The 19048-nt window shown below is 46.2% G+C and overlaps 1 protein-coding gene across 1 annotated transcript in view; it reads right to left on the bottom strand.

Moving 5' to 3' along the window:
- Positions 1-375: 375 nt before the first annotated feature.
- Positions 376-19048, bottom strand: part of LOC121353838 (interleukin 1 receptor accessory protein) — a 48919-nt gene continuing 30246 nt past the window's right edge. Inside the window, exons 5-11 of the mRNA XM_041467999.1 lie at positions 17657-17822; positions 16647-16718; positions 15399-15528; positions 14340-14488; positions 11952-12101; positions 10970-11113; positions 376-1357 (exon numbers count right to left, since the gene is read on the bottom strand). Of these exons, the coding sequence (XP_041323933.1) occupies positions 639-1357; positions 10970-11113; positions 11952-12101; positions 14340-14488; positions 15399-15528; positions 16647-16718; positions 17657-17822 (1530 nt within the window). The 3' untranslated portion in view covers positions 376-638. The remainder of the gene's footprint in view (positions 1358-10969; positions 11114-11951; positions 12102-14339; positions 14489-15398; positions 15529-16646; positions 16719-17656; positions 17823-19048) is intronic.

Raw genomic sequence — 19048 nt, 5'->3', positions numbered from 1 at the left:
GCCAGCTTGGGCAAACCATATCTCCGGGCACAGCCCGGTGAACATACAGCATTTACCAGTTCCTATGGAACTTTTTACAACAGCAGATTAAAGAAATCAATTTTATTTAGAGAGAAAGGGCTTGTCTTGAAACTGTTGAGCAAGTTCTTTTAGACCACAGCGGATAACTGCAGTGACAGGGGCTCCCATTACCCTCATTAGCAAAGTTTTAGCCTTTGCAAAATGCAGGCTTGCTCCCCTTTCTCCAGAGGTTACTGCCAGCAGGATGGCTTCTCCCTTCTCCCTCCCTCCCAGGCCCCAGCTGGGGACCTGCCCTCCTGCACCCAACCCCAGCAGCAGCCCTGCCGCAAACACAGCCACGGTGTGGAAAAGCAAGGCCAGAGAAACGCATTTTCAGCTCCACTTTTGTAATTTAAACTCAGGAGAAGCACCCAGGTAGGAAGCCCCCAGCTGCTGCTCTGTGCATGGCCGCAGGCCCCTGGCTCAGGTCACCAGCAGTGGAATTGCTGCAGTCCTCCATGCAGGCCTGGCACTGACACTTAATGGCACCGTGCCAGCCTGTGACATGGGAAAAATACCCTGAGGCCACAGTGAGTTTCTTCCAGTGGCCCAGCACCAGCAGTGCTTCGGCCTGTGGGTTAGAGCACGTAGAAGTCATTGTTGTTTGACAGGTCACTGTAATGGCAGAGGGCGAGAGCGGGGCCCTGTGCCGCCGGCGGCTCGGCTCGTGCCCTGCCCTGAAGGCCCTGTGCCGGCGGCCTGCCCGAGCCCGGGTTGCAGAGGTGACTGTCCCACCTGGGCTCAGCCACGGCCTGGTGCTTGTGTCTGCTGCTGCCATTGCAGGAGGTCCCACAACACCGGCACGTCAGGAAGCGCTTGGCTCGCTGTTTGGCCTTTGACTCGGAGGCCGAGGCCGTCCCTCCGTGAGTGAGAGTCACAGGAGTGGCACCCCGTGGGTCGGGCTGCCCTTTCAAGCGGCTCCTTCTCCTCTGGACGGGGTCCAGGCTGATGTCGGACTGGGAGGAGCAGCTCTCGTTCCAGCCGGCGCTGGCGCTCAGGCTGCGCAGCGGCAGGGCGAGCCGCAGCGCCTTCCAGAACTGGGAGCCGGAGCGCTTGGACTTCTCCCCCTTCCAGGTGACGAAGGAGACAGATTCCTTCAGCTGGAGGATGCTGGGGTGGGTGCACTGCAGCGGCCTGTACTCCACCACGATGAGCTTGGTGGCTATGGCATTCTGGCACATGATGCCCAGCTTGAACTCCAGAAGGCTGATGCTCTTCTCTGTCAGGTAGTCAGGACTCAGGACCACGATCATCCTGCGGCTCCTCTGGATGAAGTCGAACACGGCTTCAGTGGTATCTAAGAGTACAAGGGTAGAGGAATTGGGGTGCACAAGGAGAAGGGAGTGGGGAGAGAAAAGCTAAGGAAGCTGTTTGGTGGCATACCTGCACAGATCCCTCTTCCCACAGAGGGAAACTCGGCACAAGCTCTGTGACTTTCAACTTGCCCACCCTCCTGCTGGCATCATTTTTGCTGTGCAGTGGGTTTTTGAGAAGGCTGAGGTATAAATGAGAAGCCAGAATATGCCATGATTGTACTCTGACTTCTGCACAGCATCAGTCGTGCCCAGAGAAGTGCAGGCATTTGATAAAGGGTGGGTCTTGTTTGGGAACCCCCTGCCCACAGCTTGAGCAATTCTTTGCATTAGGGGATCAAAGCAATCATGTCCTGCCCCAGCTCAAACTGCAGGGGCTGACCCACCTCCCCCCTGTCATGCTCTCTCATCTTTAAGAAGAACCTCCAAATTTAGAAAGCAAAAATGTCAGCCTTAAACCCCTCCACCAGTTCCTCTAGGCATCATGGGGGGTGGAAATACTGTCCTTCAAAGCATTTATTGGAATTAATTGCAAGTTGTAAAGCTCAGGAAGAAGCTTAGCTGAAATGGTGCCAAGCAAGAGCAACATTTCTTTTATTACCAATTTTGAAAAGCAGCAAACCTGAAAGAAGTCCTTGGACTTCTACCTGTGGCTTGGGATACAGAAAGTATATTGAAGGTGTAGTGGCTAAAGGGTGAGCAGTGGAAAGGATGGGAACTATATGGCTGTGGCACTCAGCAATTTAACAAAAGCTGAGTAATAAAACTGTAAAAAATTTTAAAAACCAATACACTTACTAAGTGCTGGTGCCTGAGATGAGAGGGGATCCAAGGACAAACTGGTGTTCAAGCAAGACAAGGATCATTAGAGTAAGAGCTCTTGCACATTCAGAGAGAAAAATCTGCCTCTAGGAATGTCTTTCAAAGAGCTGTTCTGGGAAGAAGAACTACCTCCTGCTTCCCTTCCATTTCACACTGCTAAAGCCTTCATTCCTCAGGCTGGAGACTCTCCTCTCTCCCTGACAGTGGAACACTGCTCTTTTATATGAATAAAAATACTGTTCCTTCCCTGCAATGGTGATGCCTCTTAATTCTCCCAGCACTTGGCTGTCTCTTATCTCACAGCAGAAGGTGCACTGTGTTGCATCTGAATGCACCTTATTTTAATACGGTACAGAGCAGTACTTTTCAAAGAAGTATGACTAGCTGTAAAACTCATTGTCACTAGATTATTTGGAGACCCAGATAGGAAAAATGATCATACAGTAAAATGCTAATGGAGAAAGTAGGAGGCTGTTTGGTTAATAAAATACTGGAATTAAAATCAAATTATTTTGAGGGGTTTTTTTCCTTGTATAAAAAGTTTGGTGGGATTTTTACCCCCAGCACACACAGGAAAACACTAATTCATTGAAACCAAAAGTATATGATAGTTCTGTCACTTACCACCATGACACGTTTTTACCACCCTATTTCAAAGGCATAAAGAATTGGCAGCAATCTCCTAAGTCCAGACCTCATTCAAACTTTTCTACAAGTGATTGAAATCTATTTTGAAAACAGCCAGGCTTCAACAGTTTGTGAAAGAAAAAGCTCTTTTGCTGTTTGAAAGGTCTTTCTTTTTGAAACCAGAATCACAGAACCACAGCAAAATGTAAGCAGGAGCAGCCCCTGGGAGGTCTACCTGCCTGCTCAAAAAGCCCAGCTTCAATTAACATGAATGACTCTGATGCTCCTGAAATGAAATGTTTTGATTGAGGCAACAGTGCTGGTTTTCTTTTATCAATTTTGAATTTGCAACGCTTTTTGAGAGTTTTTATTTTGAGACTCATGTTTTTTGACACTTTTTTTTTTAGACTTTTTTTTTTTTTTTTGCAAGGAGGGTGTTCAAATTTCCAAAGATATATTTGATTTTGAGAAAGGGATGCATTTAGACTTGGCTGACCAGGGTACCTTGGGATGTTCAGTTTGCAATGTTTACCCAGCTCAGGAAAAATCCTGAGTAGACAATCCACAGTGCAGGTAGAATGTTCCCTCCCAGTGAAACAGCACTGGATGGGACAGGCAGCAATAACACTGCAGGGGCTTGGGGATTCAATACTCTTTTTCTAATTTTTCTAATTAGATTTTTCTAATCTGCTTTTTACTAAAAAACCTTCCATCTTTACTAAATGTTTGCAAAAGGCACTGCATATTTTTACTGGTTTACTTGTGTCTCCCCAATGCACCCCAAAGATGTAACAGATTATAAGGATTATGATCACAGATCCCACACCCATAGACTCAAATCCATAGGTGGTCACAGGTACTCATTTTGCTAGTGGTCTGGAAGTGCTGGACTGTCTCTCAACTTACCTGCAGGCAGACAAACATGGGAAATGGGCAAGAAAGTGACCTGGATGAGAAAATAGGAAGCTGACTGAACCTAGAAACTGATGGGCCTGAGAGTGAGTTTGATTTCTGTGGTTTTGGCAGATTTCTAAAATTCTGATTTGATATTTAAAGCAGAGATTATGTTGCCTTCCCATCTTTCTGTCTTGTGATTGCCAAGTGAGCACTCTAGATCAAAGACTTTCCATGTGTGCGTGTCCACTGCTGTGAGACATCTGAATGCTGTGTGTCACTGTGTTTCTGCTTGGATGGTCCTGGGAGCTCAGGTGCCTCTGCAGGCACAGCATGAAACAGCCAGGGAAGCGTTCCATTCCAAGGAGGAGCCCCGAATGATCTTGATGCTTGGACTACACACAATCATCTTTCTTTAACAGCATTTTGCAGACGTAATGAGAAGATGGTACTTATGAGAAATGCACAAGGACTGAAATGCAAAAATGAAAATGTTTTATTGAAAAGCAAAATAAAATAATACTGACACTTCACAAACCAAATCACACAAAGGCAAAAACATACAGAAAAGGGAAAACTCTGGAACAGCTGTACAACATCAAACAGCACGGGAAGGGAAGATATTTTTTCCAATTTGTGCCACGCTGTTTCCCAATGAAAAAACAATGAGGAACTTTGCATGAGCTGCATATTGATAAATGTTAGGTTAGAGCACAGAAACTCAAATGAATCAACTGATTCAGATGGATGCTGTGACAGAATCCCACAATGGAAACCGCACGTGGCATAGAATGAAATGACAGGCGTATCTGAGGCACTTGCAGATCTGCTTTACAGTTGGGACTGGGCTTTACCCTTGGCCTGAAATATCCCAGCAAAGCCAGTGGTAAAGCTCCTGGGTGAGTGGAACCTGCTTCTGGACTGTTCCTTGCACACTGCTCCCTCTGACCTCTCAGGTCCCTTCCAAACCTTCGCACATTTCGTCTTGTGGCTGCTCTGCTGATGTCCCTCAGTACCCCTGTTCTGGGGTTGCAATGACACCAAAGGCCACTGCAGTGTATGCCTGAGAAAGTCCAGGCCTATTAATTATCTGGAAAACTCTTCCAATGAAATCAGCAAAATACATGAGGTGCATTTAACTTCCTAAAATAATCAGACTTACTAAAACATCAGCATAAAATCTCTTGGTAACTCAGGCGAAAGTGAGATGTGATGTAGTGAATCCTGGGATGTCAATTCAATTTATGAGTATTTGGGAGTCAATCTTTTAAAAATCATACAGGAACCTAACAGAGTTCTGCTTTGGCTGCAGGGCCTTCCCTCTGCCTGCAGATCTGGCAGCTGATCACAGAGATGCTTAAAACACAAACAAAAAGGTGAAGCTGGGCACAATGACAGGGTTGCAATGGGTTCACAAAGCCAGGCATGGGTTTGGGTGCTATCTCTTATAAACAAAGTTTTCTGGAGTGTGAGAAGCAGCTCTGTCCCTCCACAGACAACCACAGTAGAAAAGCTCATAACAAAACTTTTAAGCACCTCTGAGCAGATGAGGAGCTCCACTGCCTCCAGTGAAGCTGACTGCAATTTTACCTGCTTAAATCAAAGCTTATTTGGGGTGGGAAAGATAAAGAGGACAGTAAGAAAGAAGCCCTATTTGTTACACATCTGTACAGTGTCCTGGTTCCAGCCAGGACAGGGTTCATTTTTCCAGCAGTCAGGAGGGGGCATCTTCAGGACACCGAAGTTATTCTATACCACCTTGCATTTGCAAGGGGTGGAGGGAAGGGGGTCTCTTTTGGAGAGAAAGGGTCCCAGCACAGTGCAGCTGGGCCAGTGCACGGCAGCTGGATGTGGTCAATTGTCAGGGGGTTTTTCCACGGGAATGATTCATTTCTTGTACCCTCTATCACCAGTATTGTCGTAAATGTTCATTTTCTTATCTCATTGCTGTTTCCAGTAAATTTTTCTTATCTCACAGCAGGATCTTTACCTTTTGTGCCTTCAATTCTCCTCTCCCTCCCTCTGCAGAAGGAGGGAGAAGGGGAAAATGAGGGGCACATGGTTTCAGGGGGAGCCCTGAATTGTAGGGTACCTTTCCTAAACACGACATAGAGTACCTGACTAAGGGCATGCGGGGCTGTAGCTCCCTGCGGCCCTGGAATAACATTGTTAATCACAAAATGCTAAGGGCAAAAAGGTTTACCTGATACCAGTCCCACACCTTTAAGGCTGGGCATTTTACTGCGATGCCCTCAAAGCTCCCAGCTCAGCTGGGTAAATAGTGCATAGACTCCTAATTGTAGTGCTTTTATAATGCCATTATAAATGCTTATGCCCCACCCACTGGACACCAACAGAACAAATGCATGAGTCAAAGGTGACTCAGGAGCAACCATCACCAATAAAAATAAGCATGCACTTGGTGTGTGTAATACCAAACTCCACAATTAAGTGGGCAGGTCCTAGCACTAAGAGCTGCAGGAGTATGGAGACACCCCCAGAAACTGAAGTTTTATTTGAAAACATTGTGAACCATAGCACCAGTCTATGCCAGGGCCCCACCGTGCTTTAGCTTGTCCTACAAGAGAGATTAAACTCCCCTCCTCAGCATGAACTCTGTGATGGGGGTTAACTCACCATGCCCTCTCCTGCTGAAGCAAGGATACCTACACAGTGGGGTTTTGTGCTTCTGTTTTGTGCAAATGTTGCAGAAGCTGAGATACTGCTGTATGTTCTACAGCTTTGGGCTGGAATCAAGATTGGGAGAGACTTTGTAAAGCCAAAGCTAGTTTAAACCTAAACCCTGAATTAGAAATGGCAACGTTGTTCAAAACCAGGCATTAAAGAGAGTCTTTATAAAATCATAGAATAATTTGGGTTGGGAAGAACCTTCAAAGGCCACCCTCCCTGCAATAAGCAGGGACATATTCAACTGGATCAGATTGCTCCAAAAACCTTGAGCAACCTGGCCTTGAATGGTTCCAGAGATGGGGAATCCATCTCCCTTGGCAACTTGTGCCAGTGTTCTACCCCCCTCATTGTAAAAGATGTCCTCCTTGAAAGTAGTCTGAATCTACTCTCTATTAGTTTAAAACCATTACCCCTTGTCCATAAAGGGGTAATTGCAAAAGGCCCTACTAAAAAGTCTGTTCCCACTTTTCTTATAAGCTCCCTTTAAGCACTGAAAGGCCACAAAAAGGTCTCCCAGGAGCCTTCTCCAGGGAGAACATCCCCAGCTTTATCAGCCTGTCCTCACAGTCTTACCTATATGGACAGAACTAGTAGTTTTAGGAAGTTCAAGTAAGTTTCTGGGGTGTCCTTCTGAGTTGGACTTATATCCATGTCATTCCAAAGACTTTGGAAGCACCTTGCACAATGCTTTCCCCCAGCCAGTGGCAGAGAGAGTAGGCAGGTTCAGTAGTACATTGGGGCTCCTTGTAGTGCTTGTGAAGTCCCTGAGTTTACTCTACAAATAAACATCTCTCACACACTCCACAGCCTGTACTCATGAGAGATTTCCCTGGATTACAAGGAGCTCTGAAGGATCTGGGGCACTTTTGAGACTGCAGAGTCCCAGAGACTGACCACTTGTTACTAAATGTGCTACAATACAAATAGCACCCAGTAGAGTTGTGGGGTGTTTTTAATGCTACTGTAACAGCTATTTCCCACTGCCAAACTACCTGGATGCATCTACTTCAAAGGAAATTTGGGGAACAAAGATGAGGAGCTTCAAAAGTCCACACCCCCACAGTGCAGCAGGAGTCTGTGAGTCCCACAAGTGATGGGGACTACAGACCTGGGACATGCAGGAAAGGCTCTACACTGGAGTCACCTTGCAAATTGTTCCTCAGCCTCTGCAATAGGAACTGAGGACCAGAAAGGAGTGAATTTACTTAGGACTGGAAGGAAGATCTGTCCTGGATGCTAATGAAGGTCCCATAGGAACTGGATCTAGGAGTACTGGCCATGCTATCACAAGGTGCTGGATGCATCCCTCCTAGATAGCAAATTTAGACCTTAAGCCCAGGGCTTGTGTGGTTGATAGCAAGGACATACATTTGCAGAAAGCAGGTGTTTGCATCTTCGGTCTTTCTAATGACAGAGCAATATCAAAGCTGCAGGGAAAACATGACTATCCTCTGAAATGCTTGGGACATGGTCCTTCATGGAAAAAAACCTGAGTTCCTCCCCACTTCCTGGCCTAACTTGTGGATTTTTGAGGTGTGTTTTGGCTTGTTTTCTGATTGCGTCAAACATTTTTCAGGGATATGCATCAATCCATCAAGGCTTAAACTCCTGCTAATTTTTTTCACTGGCATTTCCACCTGAAGCTGCTTCCAGAACCTGCCCTTTGGGAACTTGGATTTCTCGCCTTTCCATTTAATGACATTCAAGGCCGCTTTGGCCTGCTTCAGCTCCTTCACTTTGCTCTTCTTGATGGCTTTGTACTGCACTAGAATGACTTTGATGTTGCCCTTGGAGGCCATATTCTCTAGGCCAGCCTTGAGCTCCAGCAGGGCCTGTGTCCCCTGCAAGACGTAGTTGGGGCTCAGGACAACAAGCAGACGTCGACTTTTCTGGATGAAGCTCAGGGTTTCGTCTGTGACAACTGGGAGAAAGAAACATTGAGGTGGTTAGTGATGCCCAAGAACGTGCTGCTGAGCTGCTGCTGTGACACCAGGTGACTCTTGAAAGGGACAATAAATCCCTTGGAGGCCCTCTCTAGACTACACTGGTGCTTCCCAACCCTGTAAGTGACTCCAGGTGGTACTTCCTACACCAGGGCTGGTTCCCACTACCCCATACAGTGGCATATTCTCCATCGCTCCAGACTACCTACAGATGCCTTTCCTTCTACCCATGCTACACAGAGATAACCAAGAGAGCTACACCTAAAAGTCACTGCACTACACATCAGTGACACCACCCAGTGCTGTGAGGATGCCTTGCGGCCAAGAGAGCTGCTGATCTCAGGCTGAGATTTAGCTTCCTTCTAATGAGAGGGAGAAAAGAGGCTCTCTGGAGCAAAGCAGGGAAACTGCCAGCTGCGTAACACATGAACTCAAGGGAAAGACTCACCCTGAAGAAGCTTCAGGAAGCCTGAATGTCTGTGCTTACATCCTCATCTGGCAGATGTCCAGAATGACTCTGGATACTCCCTTCACTCTTCTTGCCTCAGTTTCCCCACACAGAGTAAGTATTCACACTGTCCCCAAGTGTTCTCATGGGATAATTTGCTTTGGTAATGCTACCATCCTAACTCCTGTTACTCATCCATCTGTTCCTGCTGCCGTCATCTATGAAAGCAGATTAGAGCATTTTTAGAACTGACTCTGAGGACTTCTAGTGAAGTGTCCCAAAAATGACATCCTTTGAGCTAGAGATATGTCATGGTAACTGTGGATCCTCTTTAATTTTCTAACATCTGCAGGTACACTGTCCTTGGCCACCGTCTGTAATTAATGTGAAAATCCCTTGTAAGTGCGAATCCGGGTGCTTGTACTCTCTGCTGCACAATCTCCCACACTTCCTTGATAAGGGAACACTCTTGACTGGTCAGAAATTACAATGGAGAGTAAAATAATGCTGACAGACAACTTCATTTAGCTGTCAAGCACGTTTGATTAGCTCTTGTCAGCTAACTCACAGGATAATCCATCTCCCACTGTTTCTTCATCAAGGACAACATAACTCTCTACCCATGACACAGATGCATACTCTGGAGGCATGATGCCAGCTGCCAAAAGCTATTTCCTGGCCCCCATGCTTTCCTGAGAAGGAGATTAGTCAAATCCTGGCTAAGAAGCTCCGGGGAAGCCCCAGCAGCATCGTGGATGGCAGTGTGGTGACAAACCACTCCAGCAGCACCCCACAGGGCTGGCACTGGCTTGAGGCTGGCAGGGACTGAGGGGGGCAGATGGAAACATTTGGGGGTAAGGTGAAGCACAGAGAGCCCAGGAGAGCAGTGCTGGGAGGAAAATGACACCCTCTAAAGTGAACAGGGCAAGAAGAAGCAGAGGGAACAGGAGGGAGATGGACATCTGGTGACAATGGCTCAGAGCAAACCTGTTCTGAGCCTGACACTGGCATCAAGCAAATCGAGCCTGGAGGGTGCCCTGCCACATCATTCAAGCTCTCTTCAAGGAGGAACAGCGCCAGGATTGCAGCTGTCTCACTGAGACACACATATTTATTTACCCTCAAACTTTAAGGTGCTCCTAGATCCTGGCAACAATCTAGGAGGGAAAGATAACAGAACCCAGACTGATTCTGCTCCCTTTTTCAGGTAGGTGGGCAGGGAATCCAGCAGTCCCCCTGTTCCTACTCAAAAGAGACACCCCAATGGACTTTCCTAGTACAGGTTTTGTCACCAAAAAAAGGACTTTGGGGTCCTGAGCCAAAGCCCATGAATTCAAAACAGGACAGTCTGCACTGGCAGAAATTCAGACTTTGAACTTTTAATAGGCATCAGGATCATACAACCAACTCAGCCTCCAAAAAGTAAAAATCAAGAGTGTTGTCTAGATTTGTGCCCTTGCTGTGGAACTTGTGTTAAAGTATGCATATCTGGATAGCTTCACAAACTTCCATTCTTGGTGATTCCCTGCCTCCCTGAAGCAGACATAATGTCCAGAACCTCATATGATTTATCTCAAAATACTAAAAAAGGACTATATCTTGCCGAAGAGATGAGTCTCACTACCTGCAACAAAGTCTTTTAATAATAGCAGCTAAATTGTATGCCATATTAGACACAAACTCCCTAATTAATGAGGATGAATGGGACACACGTTATCCTCTCACCGATTTTGATACCTTTCACTCCTTCCTGAAGTAGACGCTCCTGGTTTTTACAAGGATTCTCCATTACTCTCTGTGAGCTGATCCAGTATAACACTTTCCCTGCCTCTTCTAGCCTTGACTTTATCCCATTTTTTAAGGCAGCTCAGAGGGTTTGCATGAAGGTCAGTTTTCCAGTTCCCCATTCTGACATTCCTGCACAACACTCCTGGAAAGAGCAACTGAAACAACCAGCCACCACCCCCACAGCAGCCATTTTGGTGGCCAGGTGCATCTGCAACACTGTCGTGAAGCAAAAACATTAGAAGACACTAAAAAGAGTTCATTAACAGTGATAGGGAAAAAAAACCAAAACATAATCTGGATAGGCTTGTTGCAATCAATGATCAATACCTCAAAGAACAATAAAGGGGATGCACACGGAGCACAGCCCCCTGTGAGATACTCACTTCCCCCAGGGAGGCTGTCTCTGTCGAAGATACACAGCTTGTACCCGAACTCGTTCTCCAGGACTCCGCGCAGCGTCAGCAGCACAAACTCCTCCTCCTCCGCGTTGCGCGCGTAGGACACGTACACATCGTACTCCTTCCCGTCTGGGCAGGGCAGCACAGGGGACACAAAGGGCACAAGGGACACCTGTGATACGGCCCATGCTGGGCCTTTGACTTGCAAGAGAAGCAGGTAGGAAGGCTCACTTGGAGCCCAGGCACTGCAGGTTAAGGCATGTAGATTTCCACAGATTTCCCTTCTGTCCAGGCTTCTTTTGCCACCTTTGACTCTGCTCCCTCTCGCTGCTGTCTATGCACACCAGCAGTCCCACCAGACAGAGACTTGCACCCTGCCTACACCCTCCGAGAGCTGCCGCACCCCCCTGGCAGGTTCACACCACAAGCTGCAAGGGCTCAAACACCCTCCTCCTCCTCCAGAGGAGGAAATCTCACCTCAGAGTCCCTAGCAATGAACTCCCAGTAACACAGGGAAGAACTGAGGACAGAACGGTGATTTCCACATCCATCCTTTTGGATGCCTTCCCACATTTTAAAGCAGATCACTTTGGATCAGATCATGAATCCTTTACATAGAGTCACCAGGGAAACAAGGGACTTATTGGAACCTGATGACATATCTTGACAATCTGAATTGGGTGATACAGCTAGATCAGCAGGGCAGGGCCCTGGGGAGCTGGGCATATCCATGCTCCACCTCTGCAGAGAATACAGAGGACTTCTTTCTCCTTTTCCCTGAGCCAAAAGCCTGATTCCTCTAGCTCTAATGAGCGATGACCCACACAACTGCATGTAGATAGAGAAATGGAAGGTCAAAATGTCATTATACTGTGAAGAGGTTTAAAAATAGCTTATAGGAAAACTCCTATATGAAAATAAAGGGTCTGCAGTAGGATAAATAAAAGAAAGCATTTCAACTCCTTACCTAGAATGGTTTCATCTGTTCCAAAATGAGCCCGATAGAAGAGGACCATTTCAAGCCAATACACGTGATAGATGACTATGAGCACCACAACGAGCAGGATGGTGGCCCCCAGGCCACAGGCCAGCTCCACAGTGTACTTGGGTGCTACAACTGAGTACAAAAATAGACAGGGAGTCAGGGTTAAAGAACAGGTTGGACCATCAGCTGGGCAGGAACAAGCTTGTGTCATGTGCAGCCAAACACCACAGAGGAGCAGCCAGGAGCCAAGCTGACCCTTCACACTAAGGTGGCCAAGCCAAGGCTTTTCTGACAGGGCATGTGGTGGCTGGCCACCCTGGAGCCCCATTCTGGGTTATTAGGTCTGGTTATGCTGGCAGAGCCAAGTCCACAGCACAGGCTGGACTTCTGTCTCTGAGCGAGACTCTGGGAGCAGCCAGGTGATGGAATGACCTGTTGGTGGAAGACACCTGCACAGTCCAAAGCGAGAACATGAACATGACCCTCTCAGCAGTATCAGCAAACTCTTGGGGGAACACAATTGCTCTGACTTCTAAGAGATCCAGATAAAGACTCTGCAGCAAAATAAAGGCAATGGTTACCATTCTCCCTCCCTATCAGACACAGGTCTTGTGGCTTGTCCCAAACTGACACCCAGGATATAACTAGCCATGGCCTGACTCTTTTCTACCACGAAAGAAGAATCAGAGTTCCTTACAGAAAAGCTGAAATGCTTGCAAATAAACAGGGCAACCTGCGAGCATCAAGCCAGAACATCACAGGCCCCCTCCAACTCATGAACTGTCTGCCACACCACTGCTGCTTCTTTGTACTAAGGACAGAAATTTTCTGACTGTATCCCTGGGCAACTCTGTTGGTGGCAGTTGATGTGCAAATTGGCAAACTGCACAATAACAGAACAACAGGGAGTGGAAACATCACCAAATTCCAATATTTAATAAGTTGCTAATAAAACTGAATTACAAAATCAACAATTGAAGGAATTTATCAATGTTCATTAGGTTATGAGCAGCAGAAGTCCATGAGAAGGAGAGGGAAATCATCCAGAAAAAGCAAGAAATGTATATGACCTGGATATGTAATGGAAGAGTTGGAGGCAACATACAGAGCCACCTGCTAAAAGCCAGGTGCTGAGGGGCTAGGTTCTGGCATGCCTGATGCTCCTATGGAATATGCAGAGGGACGGGCTGCACTGAGCTTAGCATAAAGTTGCTCTACCAGCAGCAGCTAGGGATGGCTCTTGGACTTTGCTGTGGAACAGAGCAGGAAGAAGGAGTGGTGGGTAACCATGTCTGCTCAGAGCAAACCCAGTCAACTAACCAAGAACAGACATGGGGAGGAAAAGGGAGAATAGTACAGATCAGTCCACTAGAAAACAGTATTTAGGCACTGATATTTAGAGAAAGAATCTGAGTATTTCAGATTCACTTTGCTACATGTACAAATATTATCACACCACAGCTCACTGACAGATGGTTTCAGCCTTTCTCAGTTATGTGTGTGGTCTATTGTTCCTCCCTAACAATCCAGAAAAGGTTTGTCTCAATGGAATGAGACTAAAATAGAAGGAGGACAAGTATCAAGAAGAAAAAGATCTTCCAGTAAAGACCTCCAAGAGCTTTCCCATGCTTGTAATGCAGAGTAGAGGGAAGAAGGTGTCTGGTGTGAGCTACACAAGCCATGGCAGCATTCCCTGTGGCAGAGGGGAGGTCTGGCTTACAGTAAAAGCAGGTGTTGAAGATCTAGATGAGGCTAATAAGGAGGCAGAAAAACCCACCTTAATCAGGAAGCCTCACATAGCTTTTATTACTGAGAGGTGGGTCTGGGAAACAAGAACCGAATCTCTGATGAAAAAGCAATGTTGGAAAACCCCACACAGAACAGAGCTGAATCAGTCAGTCTACACCATCCATGCTGAGGTGGCTGTATCTAGACTGCAGCATCATGACAGCAAGGAGTAAAACCAGAGAGTGCTGTGGTGTGACTGTCTCACTCCCTGAGCAATGCCAGCGACTGCAGACTGTCTTCTGGAGGATGCCAACTGCTAGCTGTTGTGTCATGCAAAACCCTCACACAACCAAATAACCTGAAATCATTTTAAGCAGCCTGTGCCCTCAGCTCTGCTTCAGCTGTGGTACAGGGATGGGATGAAGACAACAGATCTGTCCTTTCTCTACCCACGAACTTGCCCATGGGGGGCTCTTTGTTCCCTTTGCCTCCGAGAAGTGGTGCAGTATGACAGCAGTGCCTAGAGAACAGTGTTAGGCAGAAAGGCCTGATGGAACTCTTTGCCCCCTTACTGTTTTGCAGGGCAAGGCTGAAGGCAGCAGCAGGAGCCCCCCAGCACACCCTGCCCTGCAGGCACCGTACCTTTCACGCGCACCACGGCCTGGCTGCGCTCCTCGCCTTTGGCGTTCCTGGCGTGGCAGGTGTAATTCCGCTTCAGCTCCTCCGCTGTGGCCTTTGCAACTGTTAGAGTCCTTACCAGAGTTTTGTCTTCAAAATCTCTAGTAATTTCACTGTAAGAGAAAAACACACGTGAAAGTGCAGCAAGTTTTTAGTGACAAATATTCCTTTCCCGATATAACCTCCTCCTTTAAAAGGGCCAAAACACATATCTTGATATTTATAAATCAATATACACTTCAGATTGTAATACAGCTGCAGCTATTCCTTTATCTGATTTTCCTTAATATTTATTTTACTGCTCATAATTTTCTCATTGCAGCTGTGCCACATTGCCTTTTAGAGGAAATGGAAGTTCTTGCCTATAAACAAGAAGATCTCATGAACTCAAGATTCACAGCTCACGTCACATTCCCTGTGCAGTCCTGGATGAGTCACTTTGTCTCTCTCTGCCTGAATTGACCGTCTGCAAAATGAGGATACAGTACTTTCTTTTGCCTTTCCTTTTTCTACATTGGTTTGCAAATCAGCTGGGGCAGTGACTGCCTTCCACTTGTAACTCAGCATCCAGCAAATGGGACTTCGATCCTCATTTGGGTTCTTTATGTGATTGAATCTCTATTCTTCCTAATCCTGTAACACTATGTATAATATTACATTTTTGTTTTCAGCCTCTGTTTTTCTGAAACACTTTTATACCCTATGCTATTTGGGAACACTCCTCTAAATAGAATTGCTAGCCCCTGTTTTATAAGTCCCAGAACAACAGCAGCTGTTGGCATCACTACCAGAACAAATGATGATGTGAACTGGTTAACAAAGCTCCCTCAAATCCATCTGTAAGATATGACACTGTCCAGGTCTGGAGGCCTCCTCCTTGGAGGTCCTGCTGCTCATCACAGCATGGTGCAGACACAGGGGCTTCTGACTGACACGGAGACTGCACACTCCATTAGGACTGTCACATGCCTGTACCCACACACCCCCAGGGGATTAGACATGAAGGTTCACATTAGATGTTACCTTTGTGTGACTTTTATCTTGGGGTCTGTGATGTCATCTGTGTTTCTCCCATCTATGGTCCACCACACCTCAGTCCGGGAGTCCTTCAGGAAAGTGAAGAAAACCTCACAGGGCAGGATAAGGTCATCACCTGCAAAGAAAGGACCATCATCTCCTAGGAGAAAAGGTATTGCAGTGCAGGAACAGCACCTCCCTCACTTCAGTGCTTTCCAAAATCCAACCAGCCTAAGCTCTGCCTCCCTTCAGGAAAGAATGAGGCCAACATCCACTTTCTGACATAAACTGTAATAACAGCTTAACATCCCTGGACATGAGGATTTGTGACAGACATAAATAGAAAAAGATGTCCTGCCTTCTCAAATGTGTTACAAATTCCTTGACTGCACAAAGTGACCCACCCAAAGAGACATGCTCCATGCCAACCACTTCTTTGGAAATCCAGGCAGTGCTAATCAATCCCACTGCACAGATGCCACAAAGTGAAGGATCAAGCTCCACAAAAACATTTTTGTTTGGAAATACTTCTTCAGGAATTTGACTTCTGCTCAAGATCAGACTTGGGAGCGTGAATATCTTGGCGATCAGTAAGTGACTTTATGTTACAGAGGACTATGGATGAAATCTGACCTTCTGAGCCAAAAGAACTGTTCTTTAAAGTGAAGACTCTGGTGCTAATCATCATCATTGCCACCACATTTATTACAGCAATGTAATGGGACACAATCCATTTGATATAGGGAATTGCTCCAAAAAGCTATTAGGCAAAACTGATGGTGTGGGGGTAGGGCTGAGGAAAAGGGTGTGGTACCCCATTACCCAGTGCTGCGAGGTCAGCAGAAGGAGAGATGTCATTAATTAGGAAGTCATCAGCCAATAAAAGGGGAGATGAGCAAGAATTGGCTAAAAGACTAATGCCACTCTAGGGGTGAATGAGGGAGGATGGGAGCAAACCACAGCCTGGGCCAGGGCTGAAACAAGGTCCTACAGGAATTCTCCTAAGCAGCTGAGTGTCCCCGTTTCATCTGCTTCTGCAGCTGCAGTTCTGTATCATCAGGCCTGAATATCTTGCAAAAAATCAGCTTTTAAAGCTGTGCTCTCCATCAAAAACTAGCATCCCACACTGTCCACCAGGTAACCCATGGCAGCTCGAGTGCTCTGAGAGGGAAAGCACCAGGGACACAGTGGGAGAGCTTTGTGCCTGGCTGAGTCTCCCTGTCCCACTGGCACGCTGTGAGTGTTGGACTTTACCTGCTTCCAGTTCATACACAACCTTCTCATTTGGAGACGTGAACTGTGGTGGCAAGGCCTTGTTTGGAGATCCTGCAGGAGACAACACAGAGCCCCCGTGGGGCCCCAGACTTCATGAAAACCTGGAATTCTTGCAGCCTCACTCCCAATGCCCTCGTGCTGCGCTGCACGTTCTCCAGTCTAACTCGTGGTGCATTCCTGCTGTGGAGTTCTGTGCACACACAAATCTAATCCTAGTCCCCAAACTCAGGGCCAGGTCCTGATTTTAAGGCTCCCCCAAAGTTTAGGTAAGCTAGTTTGGGCCTCTCACATGAGAAAGGCTCCATAACCTTCTCATCTCCCACAAGGCATAACCTGCACCAGTTTGTTTTTACTGCTGCTCTAAAAAACAAAATACAAACCTCATTTCGTGTCACAAATATCCATTTCAACCTTTAAAACAGCTGTTTCTGAGGAACTCAGAATGTATCCTACAGCTCACTAGGTTTTTAAACTCTGCAATTCCCTGGCAGGTAGGCTGAGCCTCTGTGCCTGGAACAGATGTGTCCAAGCAGTGAGTACCTGGAGCTCTGCCTAGCTGATTAGCAAGTCTCAACCCCAGCACAAATGGCTTTGAGATTCCAAAAAGACCAAGACAAGTTGGCTATGAAGTGAGAATCCCACAAATAGTGATGAGCAAAGGGCACAGGAGACCACGAGCAGGAGTGCCAAGGTTATGCATTCACATGCCAGCAGAGGGTACCCCTGGCCATCTCATGGGCTGAACCTCACCACCCTGAGGTTGGCCACTCTGTGTTTGGGGCATTTGACAGGGTGGTAGGAGACACCTACTGCAGTATGTTCTGGACAGTCACACAAGTCTGACCCCAGCAAGAAAAAAACTGTCAGGTGAATTGGGTAACGCAGATTGACTACAACCAGAAATGGATCTTGCAACAAACTCTTCCAGCTGTTTTTACCATTTCTGCAGACACCCACATGCATTTTACACATTTTAAAGTCATTCTTACCCACCACCTTCATCTTTATGGTTCTGGTGAGATTATAGGTTCTTCCGTGGTCCTTGAATGTCACAATGCAAGTGTAATTCCCTTTATAGGCACTGCGGACAATGCCAATGACAAGCCTGGGCCCCTGGGGATATCGCTCATAGAAGCCATCCACCGAGTTGCAGTTCTGGAGTCAGGCAGAAAAATACATGAGTTTGGGAATCAAAAGCGCAGATATTGGTTTAAATGCTTCTACAAAGATCTCATTTAAACTGTTAATATGACACTTGGGATCATGATGTAGGTCAGACCTAAATACCATGAACTTTGAGCATGTTGCAATATAGACTGCTATGTTCACCTTGAAAATGAAGTGATGAAGCAGATCACCCTAATAACTTTATCCCACTTTAAACACAGACAATTTTATAAAGGAGAGATCTCTGATTCAGAAGTACCTTGGCAATCAAAGCGAGCACCTCAGCAGAGTGAAGAATAAAGTAAAAAGTGATAAAAAGAAAATGATGACGTATTCACAAATGGATACCAAGACTAAAGGACATGTACCCCATTGATGTCCATCTTTCGGGACTAATCAAGTTCTCTCGGCTGCCTTCAGCTCAGGATGAGGCCCCAGAATTTGCAAATAGCAAATGAGAATCTATAGTACATAAACCTTAATAACTCCTCTCTTTCTGTCAGGCAAGGCAGAAAAACTGCCAAAATACCAAGCTGGAGATCCCTTTTCAGAAAGAGGCAATGCAGATAACATCTTGATTGTCATAAAACCCAAAGATGTGCACATTTTCTAAGAGATTGTTTTTGAATGGTACATTTCCAAATCTGGTACATCCTAATGGGGTAGTTTAGGACAGGGGTTATATACCATTTTTAATGACTTTTATTAGGCATGGGATGACTTGCTGCCTGAAAAATTACTTCCAAGGGGCTTTTTGTTTCATTCTGCTAATTGATTGCCGAGATGTGAATTTCAATGAACGATACAAGTAAAGCATTTAAACTACTGAAGTGAAATGACTCTTCTTGACACAAGAGGAAGTTTCTCCTGAAGGGTTTCAGAGGTGGGATTTTCCTTTTGGGTCATTTTAATTTCTTTTTTAAATCAGCAGATACATTTGTTGACAATTTCCCTTATTATTGAATTCATTTATACAAAATCTTCTATCTAGAAATACAAAAGCACTGTATAGGATGTTCTTCAAGAATTTATTCCCATAACTCTCAGACTTTACATCCCCTGAGACTTCTTATTCTCTACTGACTAAAGGCATCCACCTAGAGAGAAAGAGTGAAATCATATTTAATAAAATTGAGCAGTAATTCTGTAGGCAAGAGCCTGAGGATGGCTGGAGACAGTCTAATAATCAGAAAAGTATGGAGGGTGGGGTAGAG

The sequence above is a fragment of the Pyrgilauda ruficollis genome, unplaced genomic scaffold (genome assembly GCF_017590135.1).
Source record: "Pyrgilauda ruficollis isolate IOZ18807 unplaced genomic scaffold, ASM1759013v1 scaffold21, whole genome shotgun sequence".
Lineage (NCBI taxonomy): Eukaryota > Metazoa > Chordata > Aves > Passeriformes > Passeridae > Pyrgilauda > Pyrgilauda ruficollis.
Note: the sequence above shows the minus strand (reverse complement) of the source record. Positions and strands in the feature narration are given on the sequence as shown.